The sequence below is a fragment of the Perca flavescens genome, chromosome 22, assembly GCF_004354835.1.
Source record: "Perca flavescens isolate YP-PL-M2 chromosome 22, PFLA_1.0, whole genome shotgun sequence".
In the NCBI taxonomy this organism is placed as follows: Eukaryota; Metazoa; Chordata; class Actinopteri; order Perciformes; family Percidae; genus Perca; species Perca flavescens.
In genome coordinates, this window is record NC_041352.1 from 22,211,363 (window position 1) to 22,235,761 (window position 24,399).

Here is a 24,399-nt window from a genome sequence, read left to right on the forward strand (position 1 = left end):
TTGTTGGCACTGTGGGATTTCATGGTTCATTCATGTGTCAAATAATATTAGCAAAAACATGTATCACCAATAAATAACCTTTCTTCTGCTTTGTTGGCTTAGCAAGGACATGTGTGATTAAAACCCCCAGGTTTATTCAATAAACAGACATTTGAGGCAGAAAGTTATATTTACTGTTGTTGTTTTCGTCCCTTTTCAAAAGTTTTTTTTCCAAGCATGTCATCCCTATTTTCTTTCATTTCGCCTTCAAATGGTGTACCGCTGTTGAAATACAGACATATGTGCAGTCAGAGGAGCGTTGTGCCTTTCTCATTCTCTTTCTCTCGGAGTGCAGTTGAGGGGATTAGTTTGTGCCTGAGTGCCCAGAATAATGATCACTGCAGCGGAGAAACACATTTTAACATTTCAGAAGATAAGGACAGGCAATCTGCAAGCAGAGGACTTAACCAGCGCCCTGTGGCTTATTGCGGAGCTAACAGAAAAATCACCACCAACAACAGGGATACATCGTACCCTACGCCCAGGCATAGAAAAAAATACCCACCAATATCTTTTCCACTGTAAGGGACATCCGTCACTTTGAAATTACCTTCATGAAATGTTCTAACTATGAGGGACCCTGGCTTACTATAACCCCATTGCACTACTATCCTATTTCTTACTGTGGTGGTTCATTTCCCACCAAGAGATCACATTTGGGTTCATTTCCCACAGAGACACCCAATCTGATATTTCAGTTCAAAGATAGCTTGATGTAGAGGGCTATTCTCACTTTCAAACTTAATCCACTCTTGCAAAGCTGGTTTCCCCGAGTGGCAGACATGCTGAGAAGCACTCCTTGATTACAAAGAATAGTACATTCTTTGGACATTATCATGACAGGTATTCGGTCCAACATCGTAAAGACAGAAGAAAAGAAGAAAAAAAACACCTTCAACAAATGAGCCCTGAATTTCCACATCAGAAGATAAAAAAAAAAAAAGTGTACAATGCCGACGTGGCGATCTACCTCAATAGAACAGCTTGCTCCTGCTGTAACCCATTTCTCAATAAACAAGCGGGGAGAGAAAAATGCCAAGTAAGCTGTTCAAAAGCAAGTTCCCTGGGATCAAAAGATGTCTTTGTTTTGTACAGTTCAATAAAACATCCTACCTTTCCCACATACTGTGCATCTGGTCCCAAGTGTTCTTCTAAAACAAAGAACTGGTTCCAGATCCAGCCACGCTTGGGCCTGTGGTGCACCTCCGTCTCCCCGTTGGCCAGTTTGGTCTGGTTCTTGGAGGGCACTTTGGCGGGGACGTGGTGGCTCGCCCCGTAGCACCTCTGGATGAAACAGAGGCAGACCAGAAAGGGATAGAGACAGGAGGTGGTGGATATCCTCATGGTGGCGCGTGCTTTTGTAAAAGTTATCCCCGTGTTCCAAAGTGGTAAGGTCCTCCCACCACCGCCGCCGCCACAACTTGCCACCGCTCCAGGCCTGTGCAATAGTCAAAGCGAAAGAGGAATCTATATCCAAACTAAGAAAATAGCGGTCCCGGTAGATCCTCTAAGGTTCATGGCCAAAAGCGGAAGGTTTAATGGAGAAAAAAAAAAACAAGCAAGATACATTTACATTATGGAATTTTCCAGGCTGTGAGATGATGTGCAAACAGACGTGAACTTCTGGGTAGTTCTACCAAGTGCAGAGGTTAATCCTGAAAGCCATTCTGGATTTCCTGGGAGAGAGAGGAGGGGAAAGAGAAACACAGAGTTAGAGATGAATTTGGTGGATATTAGAAGCTAAATGTCCACTAATACCCTCCAATTAAATTGCAACACATAAATCCTTACAAACGAGGACATGCACTTCAAACTCTGTGAAAACTGTGAAAATGTACAAACAGGCAACAAGAAATCTAGTGTAGTATTCCAGCCATTATGCAGATGATACTAACTAAGTTTAGACTTGAGTAGTCACAGTGCTATTAAAAGGATGTCCGCGTGGTGACTGATACGGCCCTGTGAGGTCATGCGTCAGAGCAGAACAGCGTGTGACTCCATGTGACTCGAAGGATGAGTTGGCTTTATTAAAAAAACATCCCCCCCAAAAAAAAGGTTTGATTTGGATGTTTTAACATGAACGGGGCATCCTGTGAATCTTACTGTGTGCCTCAGTGCGGTGAATAATGTGCGTGGCAGGAAGAAATACATTTACTGTACTATGATAAGGACAGACATCAAACCACTCAGACGTAAGGAAGAGGGTGATTTTTAAAAGGCAGTGGAATGGAATGGGGGGGAAAAAAGAAGGAAACCATTTGTTCTAAATCAAAACTGTATATTGAAGACGACATTAAAGTAGTAAAAAAACAACAACTGCAAGCTTTGTTGAATTTCTATGTTACTCAGCATTCAAGTGTAGCTCTGCTCGTCTTTTGCAAGAAGGTGCTTTAGACCTGCGTGTGCAACTCTGTGGTCTTTAAAGAGGAGGTATTATGGAGAGGTGTCTAGTCTTGGGATGGAGTTTAAAGTTAGATGTATTATTTATGTGCTGCTGAAGCATGAAATCGGTCCTCACTGCTGACTTTTTTTTTTTGGATGAGAGGAGATTGCATCATTTGACCTTTGCTGTTCTGAGATGCCCTTCGGTGTGACAACTAGAGATATAATAACCATTTCAATTCAGATTCCATGAATATCATTCAGGTAGTGATGGCCAAATGGAGCTTCATGACGCTTTGTGAACCATTGTCTTTATTTTCGGAGCCCACTAAATGGCGCCCTCTTTTCAAGAAAGGATTGAAAGCACACTGAATTCCTTGAGCCCTTTTCTTAAAACCTAGACTCAAAGTTTATTCTAAATAAAACTAAGTGTGATGAACACTGAACTGACTCCGTTTTTTTTCTTCTATTTTTTATCAAAGTGTGGCAAGATCTGTACAGCCAAAAGTACCCAGAGGCAGCAGCACTGTCCATTGTTAACACTTCAATGAAAACATTGAACCTTAAAGTAATAGTCTTGAACATATTCATTTAAATAAATCTGTGTCTGTTGAGTCACTATCTATCACTGAATGACACAATGGTAATAAGCCTATGGCCCGCTAATAAAAGCCCTTTGCATTTGCTGTATTACCAATTACATCTGTGGCAATATTCCTGAGAAAAATCAAGAAGCGGCAACGTCCGGGAAGTGAGATCCAAAAACACACCAATTACTGCTTGTCACCATAAGAGAACGAAAATGGAGATCATTGAAATTGTAACTTTAAATTGACCCTGGGCCCAATTTTATCAGCAACAAATAGTAGATTTTAAAAATGAGACTCAGGAAGGAAAACGTTGGCGAAGCTGGGTTTCCTTTGACAAATCAACCACATATTCAAAATGTATATGGTTTAATTTCCCTTGTTTGTCTCAAAATTGTTCAATGGTCTGACACAGTAACAGATGTAGGACAAAAGTATTTTAAAATGTATAAGTCTGGCTCATATTCTCGACCATGGCCACTCAGCTACAAAGCTTCCAAAACATCCTCAATAAATAAGGTGAAGGAAGAACACTTAAAAGGATTTGGATCACTGTTGGCTGAATGCAGACTTTGAATTGGGATAATACTCTGGCTTTTGACTGACATTAAGTCCAGAAAAGAATGCAACATGAGACAGTCACACAGAGTTTTAGTCACATTGTCTGTTTTGGTAAAAAAAAAAATGTCCCCAATGTAATTCTTAGAAACGCAGTTATCACAAAAACAGGAAAATGCCACCCCTAAATAATGAAAGCTAACTTTCTGCATTAGCAAGGGAAACCTGTTAACTGAGTGAACTGTGAGTCAACAATTTAAAACAAACACAACAAAGTAAAATGAAGTTGTTCTAATAAATAATAATAATAATCATAATAATAATAATCATAATAATAATAACATCATGTACCAGAGTCGCAAAAGCTGACTTAAAGCAGGAGAGTTGGTCCAACATTCAAAGTGCTCAAGTTGAATAGCAGCTTTGTGGGGATTATCGGGAGGACAAACACATGTATTTGATATTTAATAGGATATAGAAGCTGACAGACTTCAAAGGCTGCTGTGCTCCATCTCATACAATAAATGTGACACCATTAGGGGAAAAAAAACGCTAAAACGAGACATTAATGCAACTTACGGCTGTCACATACTTTGAAGGATACTCACTGAATTATGTATTTCTCTTTATAAATATAAATATTTCTACACATATATGGATTAAGATTTGCTTAGAACCCCTGACTAATCCCCATGTTTCAAACATCTCGACATGCAAATTACGCAGCTCAACTATAGTTGTTGGTGATGTTGACTAGGTGCAGTGGTTGTAATGGGTAATTCCTACTGCCAGCCCAGGCAGTGAAAGCAAAGTCAAGCTGTTCCACATCGACTTAGATTCAAGCAGCTGGCGATAAATACTCAGCCGCACACTAAACACGTGTAATCTGGGAAAAGATTCTCATCTGCATAGGTAGAGCTATGCCCAAATCCTGCTTCCCCTACTCTCTTGCAGTAACTGAGAAAATGATACCAAGCCCTGCAAAGAAAACTGATGGAGTTCTTTGGAAAATATATATCAGAGGTTTTAAGTTTGTTTTTACTCCCGGTTCAGTGTGATTCAGTAATGTCACAATTCAACCACACTGGCAAATCTCCCTACACAGTCAAAGCACCGGCGAGACTATCCTGGTACCTGAGTGAGTCAGACCCCGAGAATATATTTTCTAGTTGTTTCAATTGCACCTCCTGGGGCTCTCTTCAATCAGTCTTTTAATTGTCTTATTATCATGCTTATTCTAAGCACACAATAAAACACATTTCAGGGAGTCATGAAATCAACAGCATCTGGCTCTCTCAATGGAAATAATGTCTCCCTGTTTATGATGATGATGATATTGTTTTGTGCAGCCTTCTGCCCATGGCATGTTTATGTACGTGCAACGTTTAACAGGATTGGTTATGGACAGCGGCACCCACAGAGATTTTGGCCGGATGCACAAACAAGTGATTGTGTTTACTGTACATGCACATGCAATTCTGTTTTGATCTGGCTGTATTAATGGGACAAATCGTTGATTAGATGACATGCTACAACACGGGCCTGTAGTTTACTTTCCCACATGAACCATTCTGGTGCTGGAACCACTTGTTAGCGCACCAAATGTCTATTTATCTGCTGTAAAAAGAATAGTTTCCGACAAATGCACTTTTTACTGCTGCTTGAGCAGCGTATGCTAAAAACTACAGTGCCCAGCTGTTGTAAAAACTGAAATGACATGTCTGTGACCCATTTTCAAAGATGTACATCTTCAATAGGTGCTTGGCATTGAGAGTCACAGACGGAGTAGGGAAATTAGAAAATATTGAGAGACGGACTAACTTTACTCTGTTTTATCATAACTATATGTGAGATGTGCGAATTTAAAATTTTAAAATACGTTCACTGCATGATTCATCAAATCCTCAATCCTGTATAGTTGCTGGATCATTTGTTTCCCAGAAAGATATCCATTAAACCTTGCAAGTTTTTTTCTTTGTACTGAATAATTTAATATCTTTGAGAAAGGTTACATCACACGATTTATCACATCTGTATGTGCACTTGCACAAAAACCCCTATGACCAGCCTTTGTTAATTTTTCCAGAGAACCATTCCCAGCATTGTACCTTTTCCTGTCCTCTTTTGTAACTCCCAGTAGTACGTTGAACCTTTTCATACTTTATTTTCTTACTGATGGACTGTACAACCTGTGGCTAGGACACTATAGGCAGACAGAAAAACAGTGTCTCTGTCTCTTTACTTATTCATGGAAACAGGAAAACTCAATAACATGGCATCAAGTGGTCACATAAATAACAAAAATTTAGTAAGACCTCAGCCAGAGTACATCCAACAGCTCTTGTATGTTACCCCAGCCACTGATGACAACGCAGGTGACAAAATGCTTAAAAAGGCAGAATGATAAAGTAAAATGAAAGACAGCCAGAGAGGGAGAGATGTTGAGAGAGCAACAGAGAGACACCTAAATTTAGTCCGGCAAAGTGGGAGTACAGGCTCCTGTCACCTGCCGCTAATAGCTAATGTTTCAGGGCTCCTGCTGGGAGCTCACCCACTGCATTCGATTTCACAGCATCAGCTTTCTGCCGGTGTCAAACACCAGATAGCAGAAGACTGGGGCCGGTCAAAACACATATCACTGAACCACTGTTCTATCCTCAGTCTGAAAGAGACCACACTGAAAAAGACTCTTGACATTTCACCTCACCTGAAAAAGGAAGAAATACAGGTTTATTTTCCACCCATTTAAAGGGCCTGTGTGCTGCCTCTATACTCTCCGGCTATGTTACACTGAGCTGAGGTAAACAAACAAGAGTGTTAAAGTAAGTACAGGAAGACACAAACAGCACAGGAGAAAATTATCGACACAGCAAAATGTACTCGTATGAAATCAGACGGTAACACAGCTGCGAAGTGTTCATGAGGCCTGAACGTGAATTTATTTTTCTTCTTTGTTGTTTCTGCTGAATCAGAAGGAGGTCTCTATGAACCTGCTGTAATGGATGGCAAGCTTAAGAATATCATATGCACCAGTAGATGTAATGTGTGCTCTAGCATCTGATCTAAAAAACATTTTTTACCTTATAGCACGTAGCTATATAAAGACTGTATTGTAACAGGGAAAGGCAACTGAATTTGGCTGCGTTGGAACAAATGCAGCTGTGTCATTGGGGTGATACAACAATAAATAGTAAGTAAAGGTCGACCGATACTGGTTTTTCAGGGCCAATACCGATACAATTCTAGTAGTTTATGAAACGGATAACCGATATTTGGAACCAATCTTTTTTAGTTTGATTAAATGCCTTAAACAATTATTTAATACTTAATTCCACAGTAAAAAAAAAATAGCTTCTTGAAGTTTTTCAAGTTTGCAAGTGTTGCAGACCGAAGCGGAGTTAAAGTAGCACACTTTTTTATTAATTAACTTTATCGGTTATCGGTGAAATAAAACAGCAATACACATAATCTGCAAATTGCAAAATATCGGCCCCAATAATCGGCCAGGCCGGTAATTGGTCGATCCATAATAGTTAGACAATATACATTTGTCTAAATCAAATAGTGGTGGCTATTGTAGGAGGTTCCCCAGTTGACAAATTATTCAAGGAGGCAGAGATGGTGCAATATAGAGATCTTCATTTTAGGAACAAATCGTTTTTTTAATCTTTTTTCAAAACTATTGCAACTTTTGTATTGTTTGTTTAAGCTTTATTTTATTTTATCCTTTTTTATTCATTGTGTAAGGAAGACTGGAAAAGCAATATTTTCATTGCATGGTGTAATGGTGTCTTTACTGTGCATATGACAATAAACCTCTTGAATTTAGTCTGCAGAGCAACTGTCCCAAAAGATACAAGTTATTATAAACTGTGAAGAGTATTAAATCATCAAATCCCACCTGCCTAATGTTATCTCCTCTCAAAACTCACATACAGCCCTTGTTATTGTAACACAATTCTTTAAATAGAAATTTTAAGTTAAGTTTTTAAAGGTCCTATGACATGCTGCTTTTTGGATGTTTTTATATAAGCCTTAGTGGTCCCCTAATACTGTATCTGAAGTCTCTTTTATATAGACCTTAGGGGTCCCCTAATACTGTATCTGAAGTCTCTTTTATATAGACCTTAGTGGTCCCCTAATACTGTATCTGAAGTCTCTGTTATATAGACCTTAGTGGTCCCCTAATACTGTATCTGAAGTCTCTTTTATATAGGCCTTCGTGGTCGTCTAATACTGTATCTGATGTCTCTTTTATATAGGCCTTAGTGGTCCCCTAATACTGTATCTGAAGTCTCTGTTATATAGACCTTAGTGGTCCCCTAATACTGTATCTGAAGTCTCTTTCCTGAAATTCAGCCTTGGGGCAGAATTACAGCCACTAGAGCCAGTCCCACAATGAGCTTTCCTTAGTATATGCCATTTCTGTGTCTGTAGCTTTAAATGCTATTGAGGAGGAGAGAGGGGCGGGGCAAGGTGGAGGATGGGGGTGTGTCCTTGACCAATTGCCACTTTGCTTGCAAGCCATGATGTCTCTCTCTTTCTCATGGGCGGGCCAAATTCTCTGGGCGGGCAAAGCTTATGACCTCATAAGGAGAAGATTCCAGATCGGCCCATCTGAGCTTTCATTTTCTCAAATGCAGAGCAGGATACCCAGGGCTCGGTTTACACCTATCACCATTTCTAGCCACTGGGGGACCATAGGCAGGCTGAGTGAACGCATATTAATGTTAAAAAACCTCAAAGTGACATTTTCATGCCATGGGACCTTTAAGGACTGGCTTGTCCAGCTCAACCTGACCTCTTAGTAAACATGTTCCCATCTGATATCCTGTTAACGCATAGTTATACGCATAACGCATATGGAAAGTACTAGAATGTTCTTTGCGTCAGACTTACCAGAACTATACTTGTCAATTCACACAGAGGTTGGGTGATTAAACAACACTCATATTGAAGAATAGGCCTATACTATGGTTCTTTCTACTGCAATCATCTTTTATTATTTCTAGATGTATTTTGTTATTGCAATGTTGCAAATCAATGAGCAGGATTGTTTTATGGGAACAATCAATTTTGCTATGATTTCTGCATCAATGTGATGAAGTCACTTACATTTCCAGGTGTGTTTCAGGATTAGCCTAAAGAAAAAAATCTCAATATTAAATTGGACATGCCTTAAGCGGATTTCATCCACATAACCCACTCCTGGAAGGTACTGTTTTGAGTAAAGAGTTATGCAAGTTTATCTGCAGAGGCAAGTGCTCTTTGGTTCAATTGGAAATCTCAATAGATATAGCATATGTTTTATAAGACCCAGTGGAGTCTGAGGCTGAGTCATAAAATGAGTCTGAACGGAGTCACTTCATAAGCACACGTTTGTCTATAAAGTTTTTCCTTTCTTCTATTGTTTAAAATCTCTTTTTGTTTCTGTGTAAAAGCCTTTGAGCATTCTGCATTGACCTAAACAATGACTTTGAATTTATTTTGACAAATGTACTTTGGTCCCTTGCCAGCAAAACAAAAACAGTTTTCTGTTTCTAAGTGATGTCTTGTTGGCTTTATTAAAGCATCCATTGTTAGCCCAGACTTACTGTCTGTATTTACTTGACGATATTTCACTTCATCCCACTCCAACCCTGATAGCACTGCATTTCTACTAAAATTCAGATTATATGTAGTTTTACATTTTAAGTAGTTTTCCTAAAACTTTTAGTTTTTTTTAGGATTTCTATTTCATATTAGGACCATATAAATAAAAATTCCCATCTCGGTTTGGCTCTCTCTAGCATCAAAAACTGATATACTATATATAGTCCATTACATATAAAAGCAGCTTTACCTATCATATACCTCAAGTGCTGACGTGTGAATATAATCCCTCATGGACTGCATGCATCACAGAACGCTAAATGCTGTGTAAAATTATGTTCAGAGTCAATGCAAAGTGATATCTAGGATTGGGCATCGAGTACCAATTCCTACTTGGAATCCTTCCAAAAATTACGATTCCATTGGAATTGTTTCTTTATTGGATTCTTTGAGGATTTTGGTTTCAAATCCGATCATCGGTTCCAAATTTAACATGCGCAAGTTTTGGTTTCTGTAGCAGCTAGGCACCAGTTGTGTTGCAGCCAATGGAGTGCAGTGTGGCTTTGTTTTACATTGAAAAACCCGGTAAAACTGCAAACCACCATTTAATCAAAATAAAACATTCCTGTTATTTGTGAAATAAGCATGTGACCTGTTTCAACTCCACCCCTAAATGAACCGGAATTGAAAGGAAGAATCGGAATTGGAATCAGAATTGTTAAAATCCAAATGATGCCCAACCCTACTGATAACGCCACGTGTGTCAAAACTACAATAATGCTTTTGATTGATTTTGACCTGTTCTAAAAATAAAAGGCTTTTTGCCCTGAGTCTATTGGATGACTTGACCCAGCTCATTGTTTGTGAAAGGAAGCAGATTAGTACGATCAGCTTCACAGGCGGGGCAATCCTCTGAATGTGCGGCACACCCTGGCGGTTCCACGAAATTGGAGGAGACAAATAGGTTGGAGAGACTGTGCCAGCGATTCAATGGTTTAGCCAAGCAGACTGTAGGATTTCCACAATGTCATCATACTGGAAAACACACAGGACATCCTGGCTGAATGAGTTGGTCTAGTGGTTTGTTTTTCTACAAAACCTGTTTGGCAAGTGAGCACTTTTCAACTATTGGTCTAGTTTAGGGTTTGTGAGACATATGTTTTAGTAATATCAGGAGTCTTTTTTGGCAAATTAGCATCACCCAATATTGATGTGATGACAGTTTTGTCCGCACAGCCACATAACAGATGTAAGCTGTCTGGAATATCACACTTTCTCTTACCACCTTAAGAGTATTTGGTGATCCAGAAATATGTCTTGAGATTCAGACGAGCAACAGTTTTCCCAACCTTCCTGCTTCCCAAGCCCAACAATTATTGCTCACATCTTCACTAGAATACTAGAATTCTGCAAGTTTGACTTTTCCACAAGCAAATGATTGATATTTTCTTCTGCAAGTTAATTTGAGCACATTTTCCAACACCTGCAAGAATAGAGCTTTGACCACATTGCATAAGCCAAGCATGGTCGTCAAAAGACAACGTTAAAATAATCTAATAATAATCATGACCCAGCTCTATAACACTTCCCTTGACTTGTCTTCTTGTCAAACTGAAATCTGAAGATCTGAGAATCAACTCTCTTTCTTCTTGCCTAAAGTGATAATGCTGAGTAATCTAGTTTTCAGGCTGCAGACAGTACAACAGCTGAGTAACATTTGAAAGTTAAAAAAAACAAACACAATTGTACAAGGACAGTTAAAGCCCTCTGTGTAAACAGTCCAAAAATTCAGGCCTACACTGACGCTACAATTAGCCATCTGAAGCTTGAAAATATAAAATATTCTAACAGTTCCTGTCTCTTCTCTCCCTCATGTGCATACAAATGTAGAAAACAAAGAAAAACAAATGCTCCAACCTTGCATTTCAATCTTTTTCCAACACTTGTGGGTAATAAAAAGCAATAAGCAGCAGGTTTTTAAACTCAGATTAGGCCTGAAGGTAATTAGGCCCATTGCAGTAATGACTCCCACTGAGTCATGTGGGTCGAATGGTGTTGTCAGTCACCTCCTCCCACCATGTCTCCCAAAGTCAACAGCGACTTGTCCTTCCAGTACACTACCCTCCAAACACCATCTGTCCTAACCCACAGCTTTGATTACCTCGAATCCAAACGCACCACTCCTCACACGGCTCGGCAAGGCAAAGGTTGTCGGGATGAGAGCGGGAAGCCTCTGATGGTTTCATCTCCTCATGTTTACATGCCAAGTTAAACAACCTTTATTATATCCGTAAAGGAGGAGTTCTATGTCGGGTTTTTTTTGTTGGTGTCCAATTAAAAAACGTGCCTGCACTCGTCAACCCCACTATATGATGTGTGGCTGCTTAATGATAGCTGGGTGGAAGATGGAAAATGTCCCATCTGTTGTGTGTTTAATGGCTGGATTCTTGGGATCTAATCATACAGCGGGAGTGCCAGGATGGAGCAGACAGCACCCATCTGCTGGCCACTGCAAGGGAAAAAAAAACCAGCAGTTTTTCAACTTGCCTCCTCATCATCATTTCGCTCTTCTTTCACTGCGGCAACAATATCCAGACAAGGGTCCATCAGCATTATGCACATAAGATACAGGAACCTGGCAAATGTTTGGCTGTGGGGCTCCAACTCATGACTGTTCATTATTTATTGATTCATCTGTTCACGATTGATTTATCCTAACAAACCAATTAATTGTTAAACATATCGGCTTGATAAATGACTTGAATGATTAATCAGTTATAATAGGTCATGATAAATATTTCCTAAATTGACTAATACATGAATTGGCTAATCATTTCAGCACTACTTGGTTGAGCGTCTAATGTGTTTGGGATTTAAGTCATCCTCTCCCAAATAGAACTAGAGAAAAGGACACAAGAGTAGATTCGGAATGGAAATATATTCATTTCACCTCCAGCACTTGGTTCTCTTCGTGTCTGAGAAGTCTAAATTCAGGCTGAGGCTACCGGAGTTTGGCAGGTTTCACAGTTTCACACATGCTAACACACACAGAGCAGGTGGGTTTTACAACAAGGAGAGAGTGCCGCGTGTTCTCATCAACAAAGTAGAGCTGAGGCTATTCACATTAGCATTTCATACACAGATAAGCTTGCTTTCTCGCTGCCAGGTAAATTCCCTCGTGAGAGGATGAAGTGCAAGAGATTTGGGGCTTTCACAGATGCTCGCCAGACTGCTTTTCAAGTGCCCACAGAGACTTGTGGGGGTTGTTAGGAGCCGCAACAGACAAATATTCCACCTCACCGTCCAAATAAAGAATAAGTTGGCGATGACTGAGGAGTTGGAGGGTCGTGTGAGGAGGGTGTACAGTGTTGTCACGCTTGAATTTTCTTTTTCTTTTCCATCATTACAAATGCTGTTAAAAGCTGAATCTATTGCACTATGAAAAAGAAAGAAAATGAGGGGGAAAAAAAGCACATTTATAGGCCACATGGGAATTAAGAATTCTCCCACAATGTATTACCTTTTTATCTAAATCACCAGTGGGGTGTCTGACTCATCTTGTTTTGTTTTTTGTTCTTTTTTTTTATTATTCACTGTGTTATTGACAGCTGGAAGATTTGAAAGATAAGTTTCATTTTTGCTCAGTGTGCCTGTGCATATGCAAGTCATTGTCATTACTTGATCGGACTTCAAGCATAACACTAAATTCACTTTTTTTATTGGTGAATTACTATTAACATTCAGTCACTTTTTTTATACAATCTGTAACGATGCATATCGAAACAAATTTAAATAAATACTAGTTCTGATAATTGGGCTCCTGGCGGATTTATTTCAATACATGGAGAGCTGTCCGACACATGCTTTGACAGTTTGGCAACAGTGCACTAGCTTACATGCACATTCCTTGGGGCATGAAGCAGGCAGATGTTGCTACAAAGTGAATGGTTCAATCACTGTGCTGGAGACAGTTTGAAGAAAATCTGCTTACACACTACTGCAACTGCAATGGTAGCGGCCGAATAACGTCAGTGTTGACTGACAGTTTGATGAATTAGGCATTAATTCCCATTACTTTAGAAATCGTGTGTAAATGTATGAAAAGAGAAGCAAAGTCGTGCGTTCCAAGCTCAAAATAGAAAACGGAGAAAAAGGGAAAGACTTTTTGACTATTCTTGCTCCTGTGTCCATTCTGATACACACCACCCAAATAATATTTTAAAATTCATGAATATATCTAGGTTAACTATTGCGTGTTTATAAAACACAGCATTGAGCTCATTCTTTTGCAGAGGTATTCAAGCAGCATTTAAATTCCAGTTGTCGTCTTCGCTCTGGCGGACAGCCCCCTCCCCCGCAGCTCGCCTTTCATCCATCTCAGATCTGTGAATCAGTGGGGACGCCCTGTCCATCTCTTCCCCCCTCTCCATCTCACTCTCATAAAGCGTTGGTCCAATTAACATCTCTCTCACATTTAAACATCTCAACGCTTCCTGTGAAGGGTGAGCAGGTCTGACAGGCGCGCAGCACACTAATGTTTTACCAGTGCCACACATCAGGGTTTCCCATTGCACTGTGACACCGTGACTGGCCTTTCCTCTCCGTCACGATACTACATGGTTTTTAACTTAGAGTCCATAATCCACCGAAAGCAATATTTTCAGGTGCTAAAAGGGAATATTCTGGGCGCCCGGGTAGCTCAGTTGGTAGAGCGTGCCCATGTATGGTTTATTCCTTGACGCAGAGGCCCAGTGTTCGAATCCAACCCGTGGCAATTTCCTGCATGTCTTCCCCCTCTCTCTCCCCTTTCATATCTAACCTTTCCTGATGATTAAAGGCAGAATTGTTGAATATCGCGATAACGATATTGCTTGCGATAAATAAACAGATATCCAAATGTTCTGCATTTCTGCTGCTTTTAGTATTCTGCTAAAACACAACACATTGCTTGTTGAATTTAAAACTAATGAAAGTAAACCATATCCAACATTCTTTCATTGAACAAATTGAACGTTGAATTAAACGTAAAAAGGCCCCACCAAAAAAAGTGACATTTAAAGTGCAGTTTTCTACTGATATTTTCTTTCAACTAACACAAAAGATCTCTGAGTGGCTTTGCAATATATGGCAGGCTTTCGCAATGTGTTTACTGCGGCAGTTAATATTGCAATGATGATTAAAAAATGTATTGTACAGCTCTATTAACGCATCCGGTGCAATGCTCACTCCACATTAAATGCTCCAATACATCATTTCCAGCTAACTTGAAGGGAAACAACGAGGGCACATTCTCTGGTGTAGCGCAACTAAAACCACCAAATCAGTCAGTGCTGTGGAGGTAGGTCTGGCAATGCGACAATACCGGCAGGCTAACGTTACTGACGTTATTGTCATAGATGTAACCATTTATTGCAACAAATGGAAATACAGTTATACTTGGCGATGAAGGCTCTGTTCTAATGATGCTCCCTGGATCAGCCAAGCAGCATGCTAAGCTGAAACAGGGAGCACACTGCTGAGACCCCCCTGTACACAAGAGTAGGCCAAATCCAAGACATTAAAACAATTTCAGACTTAAAGGTGCCGTAGGTAGGATTGCAAAGATCCAGGACTTAGCCAAAAAATGTGAACATTGACAACTTCTCAGTCCCTCCCCCCTTTCCGCTAAAGCCCAAAACAGTCTCCTAAGCCCCTCCCCCACAAGGGAGAGCTGTGCACGATAGAGCACGTGTGAAGAGGGGGGGAAGGGGAAGAATCTGCAGCTCGTGCGCAGGGAAGGGGGAGGGGAGGACGCTATGATATGCGTGTGCCGCTATGATATGCGTGTGCCTGAGCAGTGATTGGCACGCAGTTAGACACCCCCCCTGGCCCTGATTGGTGCATCTGAATAGGGAGCTGTGGATTTTTGCAAATCGCACTACAGGCTGTAGGTGGTACCAGAGGAGCCAGATTTGTGTTTTTTTAATTATCTGCTTCATGTAGTTCTACTGGAACATAGGGTCAGTTTCAGCAGTTATGACAGAAAGTTAGTTTTAGAAGGCTTACCTACTGCACCTTTAAGGCCAAAGCGTACGTGCGTTCCCACAGCCCTATGTTCCCCCATTTCTAAGATTTTTTCTTAAAATTAGGCCCTAAGTCATTTTAAAAATGAGGTCTTGTGTTCCTACATTTCCCTTCAATTTAAGCCCTATCCTCCCACAAAAATTTTTAGGGTTAGGGTAGGGGTTAGGGTTAGGGTTAGGGGGATAAAATCTGGTACAAATTTATGAAAAAGGAAATGTGGGAACATAGGGCCCAATTTTGGAAAGAAATCTTAGAAATGTGAGAACTGTCGGAACATAGGGCCCAATTTTGGAAAGAAATCTTAGAAATGTGAGAACTGTGGGAACATAGGGCCTAGTTCTGAAAAAAATCTTAGAAATGTGGGAACATAGGGCTGTGGGAACATAGGCACGCTCCCGTTTAGGTAACACACTTGACTGTCCTGCTGTTACAGACGTGAACTAACCACAGACAGTTGTCTCATTCAGTGACTCCCGGCAGTGCATCGCTGCAGTTCATGGCACTGCGCAGCTGCAGAATGAATATAGGGGAAACACGGTGGATATTTGGTGTTGGCCTGGCGAGGCATGGTGGACCTTTACAATTGTAGAGAAAACACTGAACCATTTTTTACTAGCACGGTTATATTCTGCTAATCTCCCTGAGCAAGATGCTGAAAGTCTACCAGTTTATTTTGTGTACACTGTTGAGTATAAACGTGTTAGTGCAATGCCTAAAGCTTAGAATGTAAATCTAGAGGGGGATAAGTAAGATAAAGGATGTGCCCAGGTGAATAAAACACAGGCTTTCCCTTGAAGAAGCTGAAACCTACCGAATGTGACCGAAAGGCATACCCTCCACCCTGATGCCGTTGAACAGAGAACAAAATAAAATACTCGGAGGCAGCCCCGAGGATTCCAGGCAGAAACACGCACCCATAATGACTGATTTAAAAAGCTATTTAAAAAAGGGAAAGTCTCTGAGCAAACACTCGCAAATGCGAGAAACCCGATCCCTGAATAGTACATTCACTTTTTATTCAGGATGTTGGCAATAAAATGACTTTCATGGTTCTAAAAAACATTATTCCCATGAGACAGTGGACAAATATGCAGAATATTCTCATCTACATCTCTCTGCAGCTGCGTTTCCTTTCTCTTTTTCATCACACATTGAAGCTTTTGCTGCTGTTTGTTGTCTACATTTGTATCAAACATCCTGCAAAAACTGATTGTAGGTGTTAACTCACACTGCTAAATGGCACTCAACCCAAAGCCTGTCTGCTTACTTAAACAGTGATGTCTTGCAGACTTTGTTCACATGTAAGACATTGTTTTTTTTAATGGTTGGATAAGTGTTAACTTCAGGAAGTTAAGAAGAGCACACATTTATATTTTCAGAATTTTTTAGCATGGAAAACATATATTGATAAATATATCCTAAAGTCTTGAAAAACCACATAAATACTATATCATGTCATGAAAAGGCAAGCCGCAAAAATAGTAAGCCCATTCACTATGTATTAGTTAATTTATATTAGACAATTAGAGACAGCTATCGTTTTTCCTAAGTTCAAAATTCTAACACCCTTATGCCATGGTCTTATAAATATGCTCTGCCACGATCAAACTCAGAGTTCCTCTCACAGTGCTGAGTGTTTTTTAAGGAAACGCTTTGCTGCCCATTCGTCACTGACAATGTGAGCAGGAGATGAATCATTCTAATGTTGCTTTCACCCATACCAAGAAACCCAGAGTGCAATAATGTCAGCATGATGCAGTCTGCTCTGTGTCCCACAATAACAAAAGGAAAGTAAATCAAAAAAAGGAAAAGATAGATGACGATGGGCCAGAAAAAGGCGAGTTAGACATACAGGTCGTGCTGTTTTTTTTCCTTTGCTAATGGTATTGATGAGCCAGGTTTCAATGTTTGTTTTCCTCAAAGCATGAGAAGCCAAATGCCTCCAAGGTGTTCTCACTTTCTGCATGATTGCCATGTAGGCCTTTTTGCCACAACTACCTAGCTGATGAGTTTATGGAAAACACCTTCTACCTGATTGACAATTGCTGTTTGTCTGAGGCCAATTTAAGCCTCTAGAACCAAGAGCTCTGTAAGTAGTGCCAACGATGGTCCTACGACCAAAGCTTTCACTTGTCATTTTTACACTCTTAATGTGGAAAGTCAACCCCTTTTCTATTTTCTATTTTGATTGAATCTAAACGTCTTAAATGGCAAAGGCACAGCAGTTTTTATCCATTTATACTATTCCCTAAGATATTATAAGAATAAGAAAGAGATAAATAATGGTTTCTTTTCAGGATACAATTGATGAATACTGTCTAATTCAATGTCTCGTTAACACTGATAATCATATTGTCTGAGAAGCTGTTTTACTGTAGATTGAACCAGCAATACAGGTATGAAAGTTGAAATCTGAGAGAATCACAGTGTCACAATCATAGAAATAACTAAATAATTTCACAACGTGGCACTCCTTTTCTTTTTCTTTTTTTTTTCTCAATCAGCCCTGCTCACGCTAGGCTTTGGTCTCTTATTCCAAACAACCCCTGCTGGAGATCTAAAATACAATATTTCGTGCATGTTTAATGCTCAATGTGAGAACTCATTTTTGAGTATGTGTGTGTAAACATTCCCATCAGGGAAGCATGTCTGATAAGAAATTGAATGACAAAATGTATCATTTATCTTTTTAGACCACACAATAACATTGCACTGCAGCATTAAAAGCAGGGGATTAGTTTACCTTGTCGCATCCTGGATTTAAAAGATGATGAAATGACTGACAAGACTGCTCAACACTTGCCTTTTCAAAGCTATAATTGTTACTTGCCGAAAACCTCTACATTGCCAGTCTTGGTTGGCAGACAGAGGCAGTGAACAACCACTCTTTGTTTGCTATCTATGAAGAGACCATTAATGGACAAAAGCATGATTCATCTTTTGAATGGCCCTCCGACCGCACTGTTGGAACCATAATCCACTGTTCTTTTTCCTGTCTAGTCTGCTAGTGATATGATTGAAAACCCTATGGCGGCCATCACACTGTAGCAACCTGGGGTGAATCATTTCTGCATGGACCGTGACTTCTTGATGCATCTTTCTTGCTTTTAAGATTGATTTGGCACGATCGAGAGAATGTGTTATTATCGGGGGTGCTCCAGCTACTTAGTATTGCACTTCTATGATGTTGGGGTACTTGTGAGAGGAATCCAAGCATCAGATGCAGAGATGCCCTGACATTTAAACCCTAGTATGTGTCCACACCTCCACTTTCCAATGGAGGATTTCTGTTATGCACTAATGGAAGATAGAAAATATTCCTGATGATCAGGGTTACGACTCCTCCAGAGCCACAGAAACTGATCTTTGTAAAATTTGTTGGAGTGCACTTTTAAATCCATGTTAATATGAACCTGTGTCCATTTTAAGCCTTGATAACCAAGCCCGTAAACTTCTGATCAAAAACCTTCCAACATTAGCCTTTCAGGATCCAAACCATTTTTTTTAGGAAAATTAATTCAAAATTATCTGATTACCGCTTATTAAATGTGACTATGTTTTAGTTTCTTCACTCCTCTATGACAGTTAACTGAATGTCCTTGAGTTATGGACAAAACAAGACATTTGAATACGTCATCTTGGGCTTTGGAAAATACTGATCGACATTTTTTACAATTTTCTGACATTTTATAGACCAAACATCTAATCGATTAAAAAGAGAAATTCACACCGTTTAAGATGGCTGCAAATAAGCGACTTGATAATTGCACAATTGTCCACACTTAAGTGTCAGGTACCATAAGATTTTCTTCTTCCTGTTCCTTTTTTTTCATTCATGCATGTTATGAATGAATGAATGAATAAAAGTTGTCTCAAACTTCAGTGTAGGGTTTGTGTAACTGGCGTCAAATGAGGGATTCAAGTTACACGTATGCTTTGGCCTTAAAGATGCAGTAGGTAAGCCTTATAAAACTAACTTTCTGTCATATTTGCTGAAACTGACCCTATGTTCCAGTAGAACTACATGAAGCAGGTAATTTCAAAAAAATCTGGCTCCTCAGCCTGTAGTGCGATTTGCAAAAATCCACAGCTCCCTGTTCAGATGCACCAGGGGCCGGGGGGTCTAACTGCGTGTCAATCACTGCTCAGGCACACGCATATCATAGCGTCCTCTCCTCCTCCTTCTCTGCGCACAAGCTGCAGATAGGTTTCCTCCCCTTCCCCCCTCTTCACACGCGCTCTATCGTGCACAGCTCTCCCTTGTGGGGGGAGGGGCTTAGGTGACTGTTTTGAGCTTTAGCGGAAAGGGGGGAGGCACTGAGAAGTTGTCAATATTCAAATTGTTTGGCTAAGTCCTGGATCTTCATAATCCTACTTACAGCCCCTGTAATGCAGTTATCATGTTATTGACAACACATAGTTAAACACTTGAGTCTGTTTGTGGGTAAAACTGACATTTTCCTGAGTTGCTGTCTTCAGTTCGATTAATGATGGTGTAATGAGCTCAGTGCCCTTTACAAACAAGGAAACATCCACAGGCTCGGAAAACACACATACGATTATATCAACAAAGAGTATCTAATAAAGGGTAGTGAGGCCACCTTTGTCCTTTTTAGAACATTTGTAATTTGCTCTGGATTGCTTTTAGGCAGGCGCTGACATGTGTATAGTGGGATGTTCTAGTGGGATAGCCTACAAGTCACTAATGCAAGAATCAAAACATCCCATAGGTTAAATCATGGTTACCTCCCCTTGCTTTGCCCACCCAGAGAATTTGGCCCACCCATGAGAGCGAGACATCATGGCAACGAGCAAAGTGGCAGTTGGTCAAGGCCACACCCCTACCCCTCACATCGCACATACTAAGGAAAGCTTGTTGTGGGACTGGCTCTAGTGGCTGTAATTCTGCACCAAGGCTGAATTTCGGGAAAGAGACTTCAGATACAGTATTAGGGGACCACTAAGGCCTATATAAAAGAGACTTCAGATACAGTACTAGGGGACCACTAAGGCCTATATAAAAGAGACTTCAGATAAGGTATTAGGGGACCACTAAGGCCTATATAAAAGAGACTTCAGATACAGTATTAGGGGACCACTAAGGTCTATATAAAAGCATCCAAAGAGCACCATGTCCTGGGACCTTTAGTCATTCGATTTACTGATTATCCAGAAAATCTGTCAAACACAATTTCTATAATTTAACATTCATCAAGTAAAAATGACCAGCTTTACAAGGGTTTTTCTTGTTGATCTTGTTGAAGTTTTTTTTCTTGTTTGGTCAGACTGCCTATGCAATTTGAAGGCCTCTCTTTTGGTTCTACTAACTTGTTGGATTTTGTCATATTTATCAAAATCAGACCAATTAACAATGAAAGGGAGCATTACCCACAGCTGCTATTGAGTCTTACATAAATTCCTGTTCCTCTAAGCCTAAACATTGAGTATGTTTACATGTACACTAACATTTCACTTTTATTCCGAATAAGACAACATTTCGAATTTGATACAGGTCATGTAAACAGCATATTCTGTTTGGATATCCTGAATAAGACCTTTTTTCCGCATTTAGAATTTTCCTTTTGAGATGTGGGATATGCTGGTATTATTCTGGTTTTAGAAGCATTCTTCGGACATCTATACAGTACAGCACATCCAGAATATGGGTCTCAGTCTGGGTTTTTACCACAGTTTGCGGCCATTTTATGGCTTACGGTCAGCTCTGTCCGTTGCTATGGTTGTTGTACACAAGCAAACAGTTTGGAAGCATGCCCAAAAGAAAAGAAGAAAAACTTTTTTTCAACATTATGAAAGACTTGGATATCAACAGTTTTTTTATCAAGGCGCAAACATCGCAAAGCCGACCTTTTCAAGAAGGTGGTTAATTAAAGGAAAAGTCCGCCACTGGTGGAAAACTTCCAAAATCCTATTATACACGGCTTCATGTAAACAGGAATATTAGTGGACTACGCTCTTTCATTAGCAATGTAAACCACTTAGTCAGAATAGCGTCTTTTTCGGAACAAGGGTGAAAACCAGAATATTAAGTGCAGTTCACTTAATATTCTGCCAGTTCAGCTGATGGGCTGTTTTTCATATGTTGTCATGCAATTCCAGACTGCTCCACTCGCCAGATTACCTTTTATGAGCAGTGAATCTCAAATACAAGCACCAACTATTAGGCTTCTTTGGAACTCATTGAGCTGCCCCGTTTGCTTTAACAACATCTATTGAAGTGATGATCTTCAGACTGCTTCCAAAGCTAACACACTGCATTGTGGCTTTCAACTTCACATGACTCACCTCTGTAAATGTGATAGCAGTTGTGATGGTTAATTTAAAGTTCATGTCAGTAATTATGTACTGCAGGTGTTACATCTTTGCACATTTCAAATGTGGGAAAAGTGGGTAGTAATGGCTTTTACATGGGAATAAATTACCAGTAAAAGGATGGATGTTCAGCAGGGGGCCTGAGGCTGATTCCTTAAGCACATGCTACACATATATATGTGATATTACATATGGTATGTCATTCTGTTGCAAAATCACCAATTACTAATGACTGAATATTCTTTTGAGACATTTATCGAGCAAAAATGCAAACATTTGAAGAATAAAGCTTCTCAAATCTGTGTATTTTTGCTGTTTATATTATTGTCAATGGATTCTGCAACATTGGACTTTTTTTGTACTAATTTCAGACATGGTTTAGACTCAGCAATTAACCAATTATCTGAAAGATAATCAACAGATTAAGCGTTAATGAATTTAACAATTTATTATAGCCCTATAGTCACATGGCTAAACAAGAACTGCTACCAATGCCCCTAGGCCCCAAGAAAATAAAATAATTTAAACTTCTACTTCTGCACAGTGTTTCTGATCATACATGTAAATAACATTTACACGTTGTCTGCATCGATGTCAGAGCCCATCGCAAATAAATGATTCCTATAGTAGAGCCATTCTGTAAACTATCCAGCTATTATGGGAAAAACATATCATCCACAGCTTTTTTTTTTCCCTCCACACAACAACATGCTACTGAATGACATGGCACTTGCCATATTTTTCCTAAACATTTGCAAACACACCAGAGAGGTGATCACCTTGCAAAAAATTTGCAATTCCCTCTGTGCTCACCAGAAGCCAATCAATGCAACATTAAAAGGGACAGCTATAAGCGTCTGGCACTTGGCTCACGCATCTTTCTACACACACGACTGTCAATGCATTCAGATGACTGAGGCTTTCAACTCAAAGACTCTCTCCCTGTACAGAGAGATTGGATCTGGCGCGGAGAGAGAAAGCTCGACTTCTGGAGAGAGAGAGAGTCTGCAGTCAGAGTGGACTCCTGTTTCCTGCAGTGCGCGTAAATTTCAGTCTGGCTACACTGGTGCGGCACACACATCAGAGGTATCGGATAGCCTCCAACTCCCACTCTGTCATAGCAGCCTGTCTATCATTCAGAACTCCACCGAGGCGCTGGGTGCAACAACACCCCAGGAGGAAAGAGGGAGGCGCGCGCGTGAGCCAAATCCACTCATTTTAGCCGACAAAATGAGTGAGAGAAAGTGCGCACTCCTCTGCTTCTTTTCGCCTGTGTGCTTCTATCTGTAAGTGCCCAATTTCACTGGGGCACAATTACAAATGCGCGCACAGTCAAACTCACCGCTTATACGAGCGCGCGCACATGCTCTCGCGCACAAGACTCCTATTCATTTGCCAGCTCTGTCAACCACAACAGAGTATAGGCGGGGGGCACACGCCCGCGCCTCCGTCACGCGCACAGGTGCAAACGCAAAACTTAACACTCTAATACACATAACAGCCCAAAGCCAGACAAACTTCTTTCTCTCTCTTACCTGGCCGCGTGAACTCCCTTGAACACACACGGAAGCTGATAAACGGCAAAAAAAAGGTGTGTGGGTTTGTCCCTCATTATTCTTTCCCTCCGCCTCTACCTTCAGTTGCAAAGTAACGCTGCCATCCTTCTCCAGGGCAGAGCTTGACTGCACGGATTGCGGAGAGCCGAGACTCTCCCTCTCTCCGTGTGTGCGGGCGACGGGACGAGCGAGCCGAGCCGGTGAACGTGTGCGCATCTCTCCTCCAGAGCATCCTCCAATCCTGCCCGGGTACTGCGGCGACTCAGGCCGAGAAAGGCTCCCGATTGGTTGGTTTCCAGATCAATCAATGGCTATCAGGCTCGGACCGGCCTCCCCCTTACCTCTCTCTCTCCATTATCTCCCTCTCCTCCTCGGCTCCTCTCTTTCTCTGTTAACACGTGATTATATAAGATAGTGATCAGGAAGCGATACGTTATCCCTATCCCATTTTCTACCTTCCCTGACTGTCCCAATTGGAAAGAGATTTAAAAAAAAAACAAAAAAAAACGCTGCAGGTATGGTGGCTCAAAGTCTGGGCAGCAGCTCAGAACTGTGTGAGCTGCAGACTAAATGTTGCATAGATTTGTTCTCATTTTAAAACTAGAAATGAAGTGTTTAAAGCCCTTTAACCATGCCAAAAACTAAACGTTAGAATAAACCTGGACTGCTTTTAAAATGAAGAAATAGTCTACGTGAATTATTGCATTTGAGACTCATGATGTCATGTCAACCTCTCTTTATACGGGTTAAAGGTCAAAATCTGGAATGTCAATAAAGCATTAAAACAATAGGCTACTATAGGCAACTCTTTAGTGAACTCATTACAGTGTTGAATGGATCTCCATAACAACACACAAGGAGGAGATTAACCTGTGTGATTGTTTATTTTGCCTATAAGGACTATGTTGTAAGAAGTACGCTGACTGACAGAGAGATGCACCAATTAGATCATGTGCAAGCCTTACTTAAGAAGAGAGACTGAGGGTTAAATATATAGTGCAGTTGTGCAGACTGTGTGTGGCTTCATCTCATAACCCTTATTTGATAGCTTCTCGACTTCTCTGTCCTCGGCTGAACCGGAAGTTGTCCTGTACCTCCTCAGTGAAAGCCGTCCCCGAGGAGCTAGCATAGAGGAGGGATCATCGAGGAGCTATAGCCGAGGAAATGCGAGAGCTGCCTTTCCTGAAGCCGTGCAGCTGAAGGAGTTGCTAACTCCGCCCATACAGCTGACAAATTCATGTGACGCTTCAGAGGAAAGCACGTCTCATCCCTCTAAAACACATTTGCTCGTT

At 40.6% G+C, this 24,399-nt stretch overlaps 1 protein-coding gene across 5 annotated transcripts in view; it reads right to left on the reverse strand.

The window, feature by feature from the left end:
• Nucleotides 1-23,294, reverse strand: part of LOC114549021 (cadherin-18) — a 90,498-nt gene extending 67,204 nt beyond the window's left edge. The window contains exons 1-2 of one of the 5 annotated variants that reach the window (XM_028569114.1): nucleotides 23,087-23,294; nucleotides 1,153-1,715 (exon numbers count right to left, since the gene is read on the reverse strand). In XM_028569114.1, the coding sequence (XP_028424915.1) occupies nucleotides 1,153-1,383 (231 nt within the window). In that variant the 5' untranslated portion in view covers nucleotides 1,384-1,715; nucleotides 23,087-23,294. Of the gene's footprint in view, nucleotides 1-1,152; nucleotides 1,716-1,830; nucleotides 1,972-9,408; nucleotides 9,493-23,086 lie in introns of those variants that run through there. The other 4 variants (XM_028569116.1, XM_028569115.1, XM_028569117.1 and 1 more) reach the window with 4 other exon arrangements.
• Nucleotides 23,295-24,399: the final 1,105 nt, after the last annotated feature.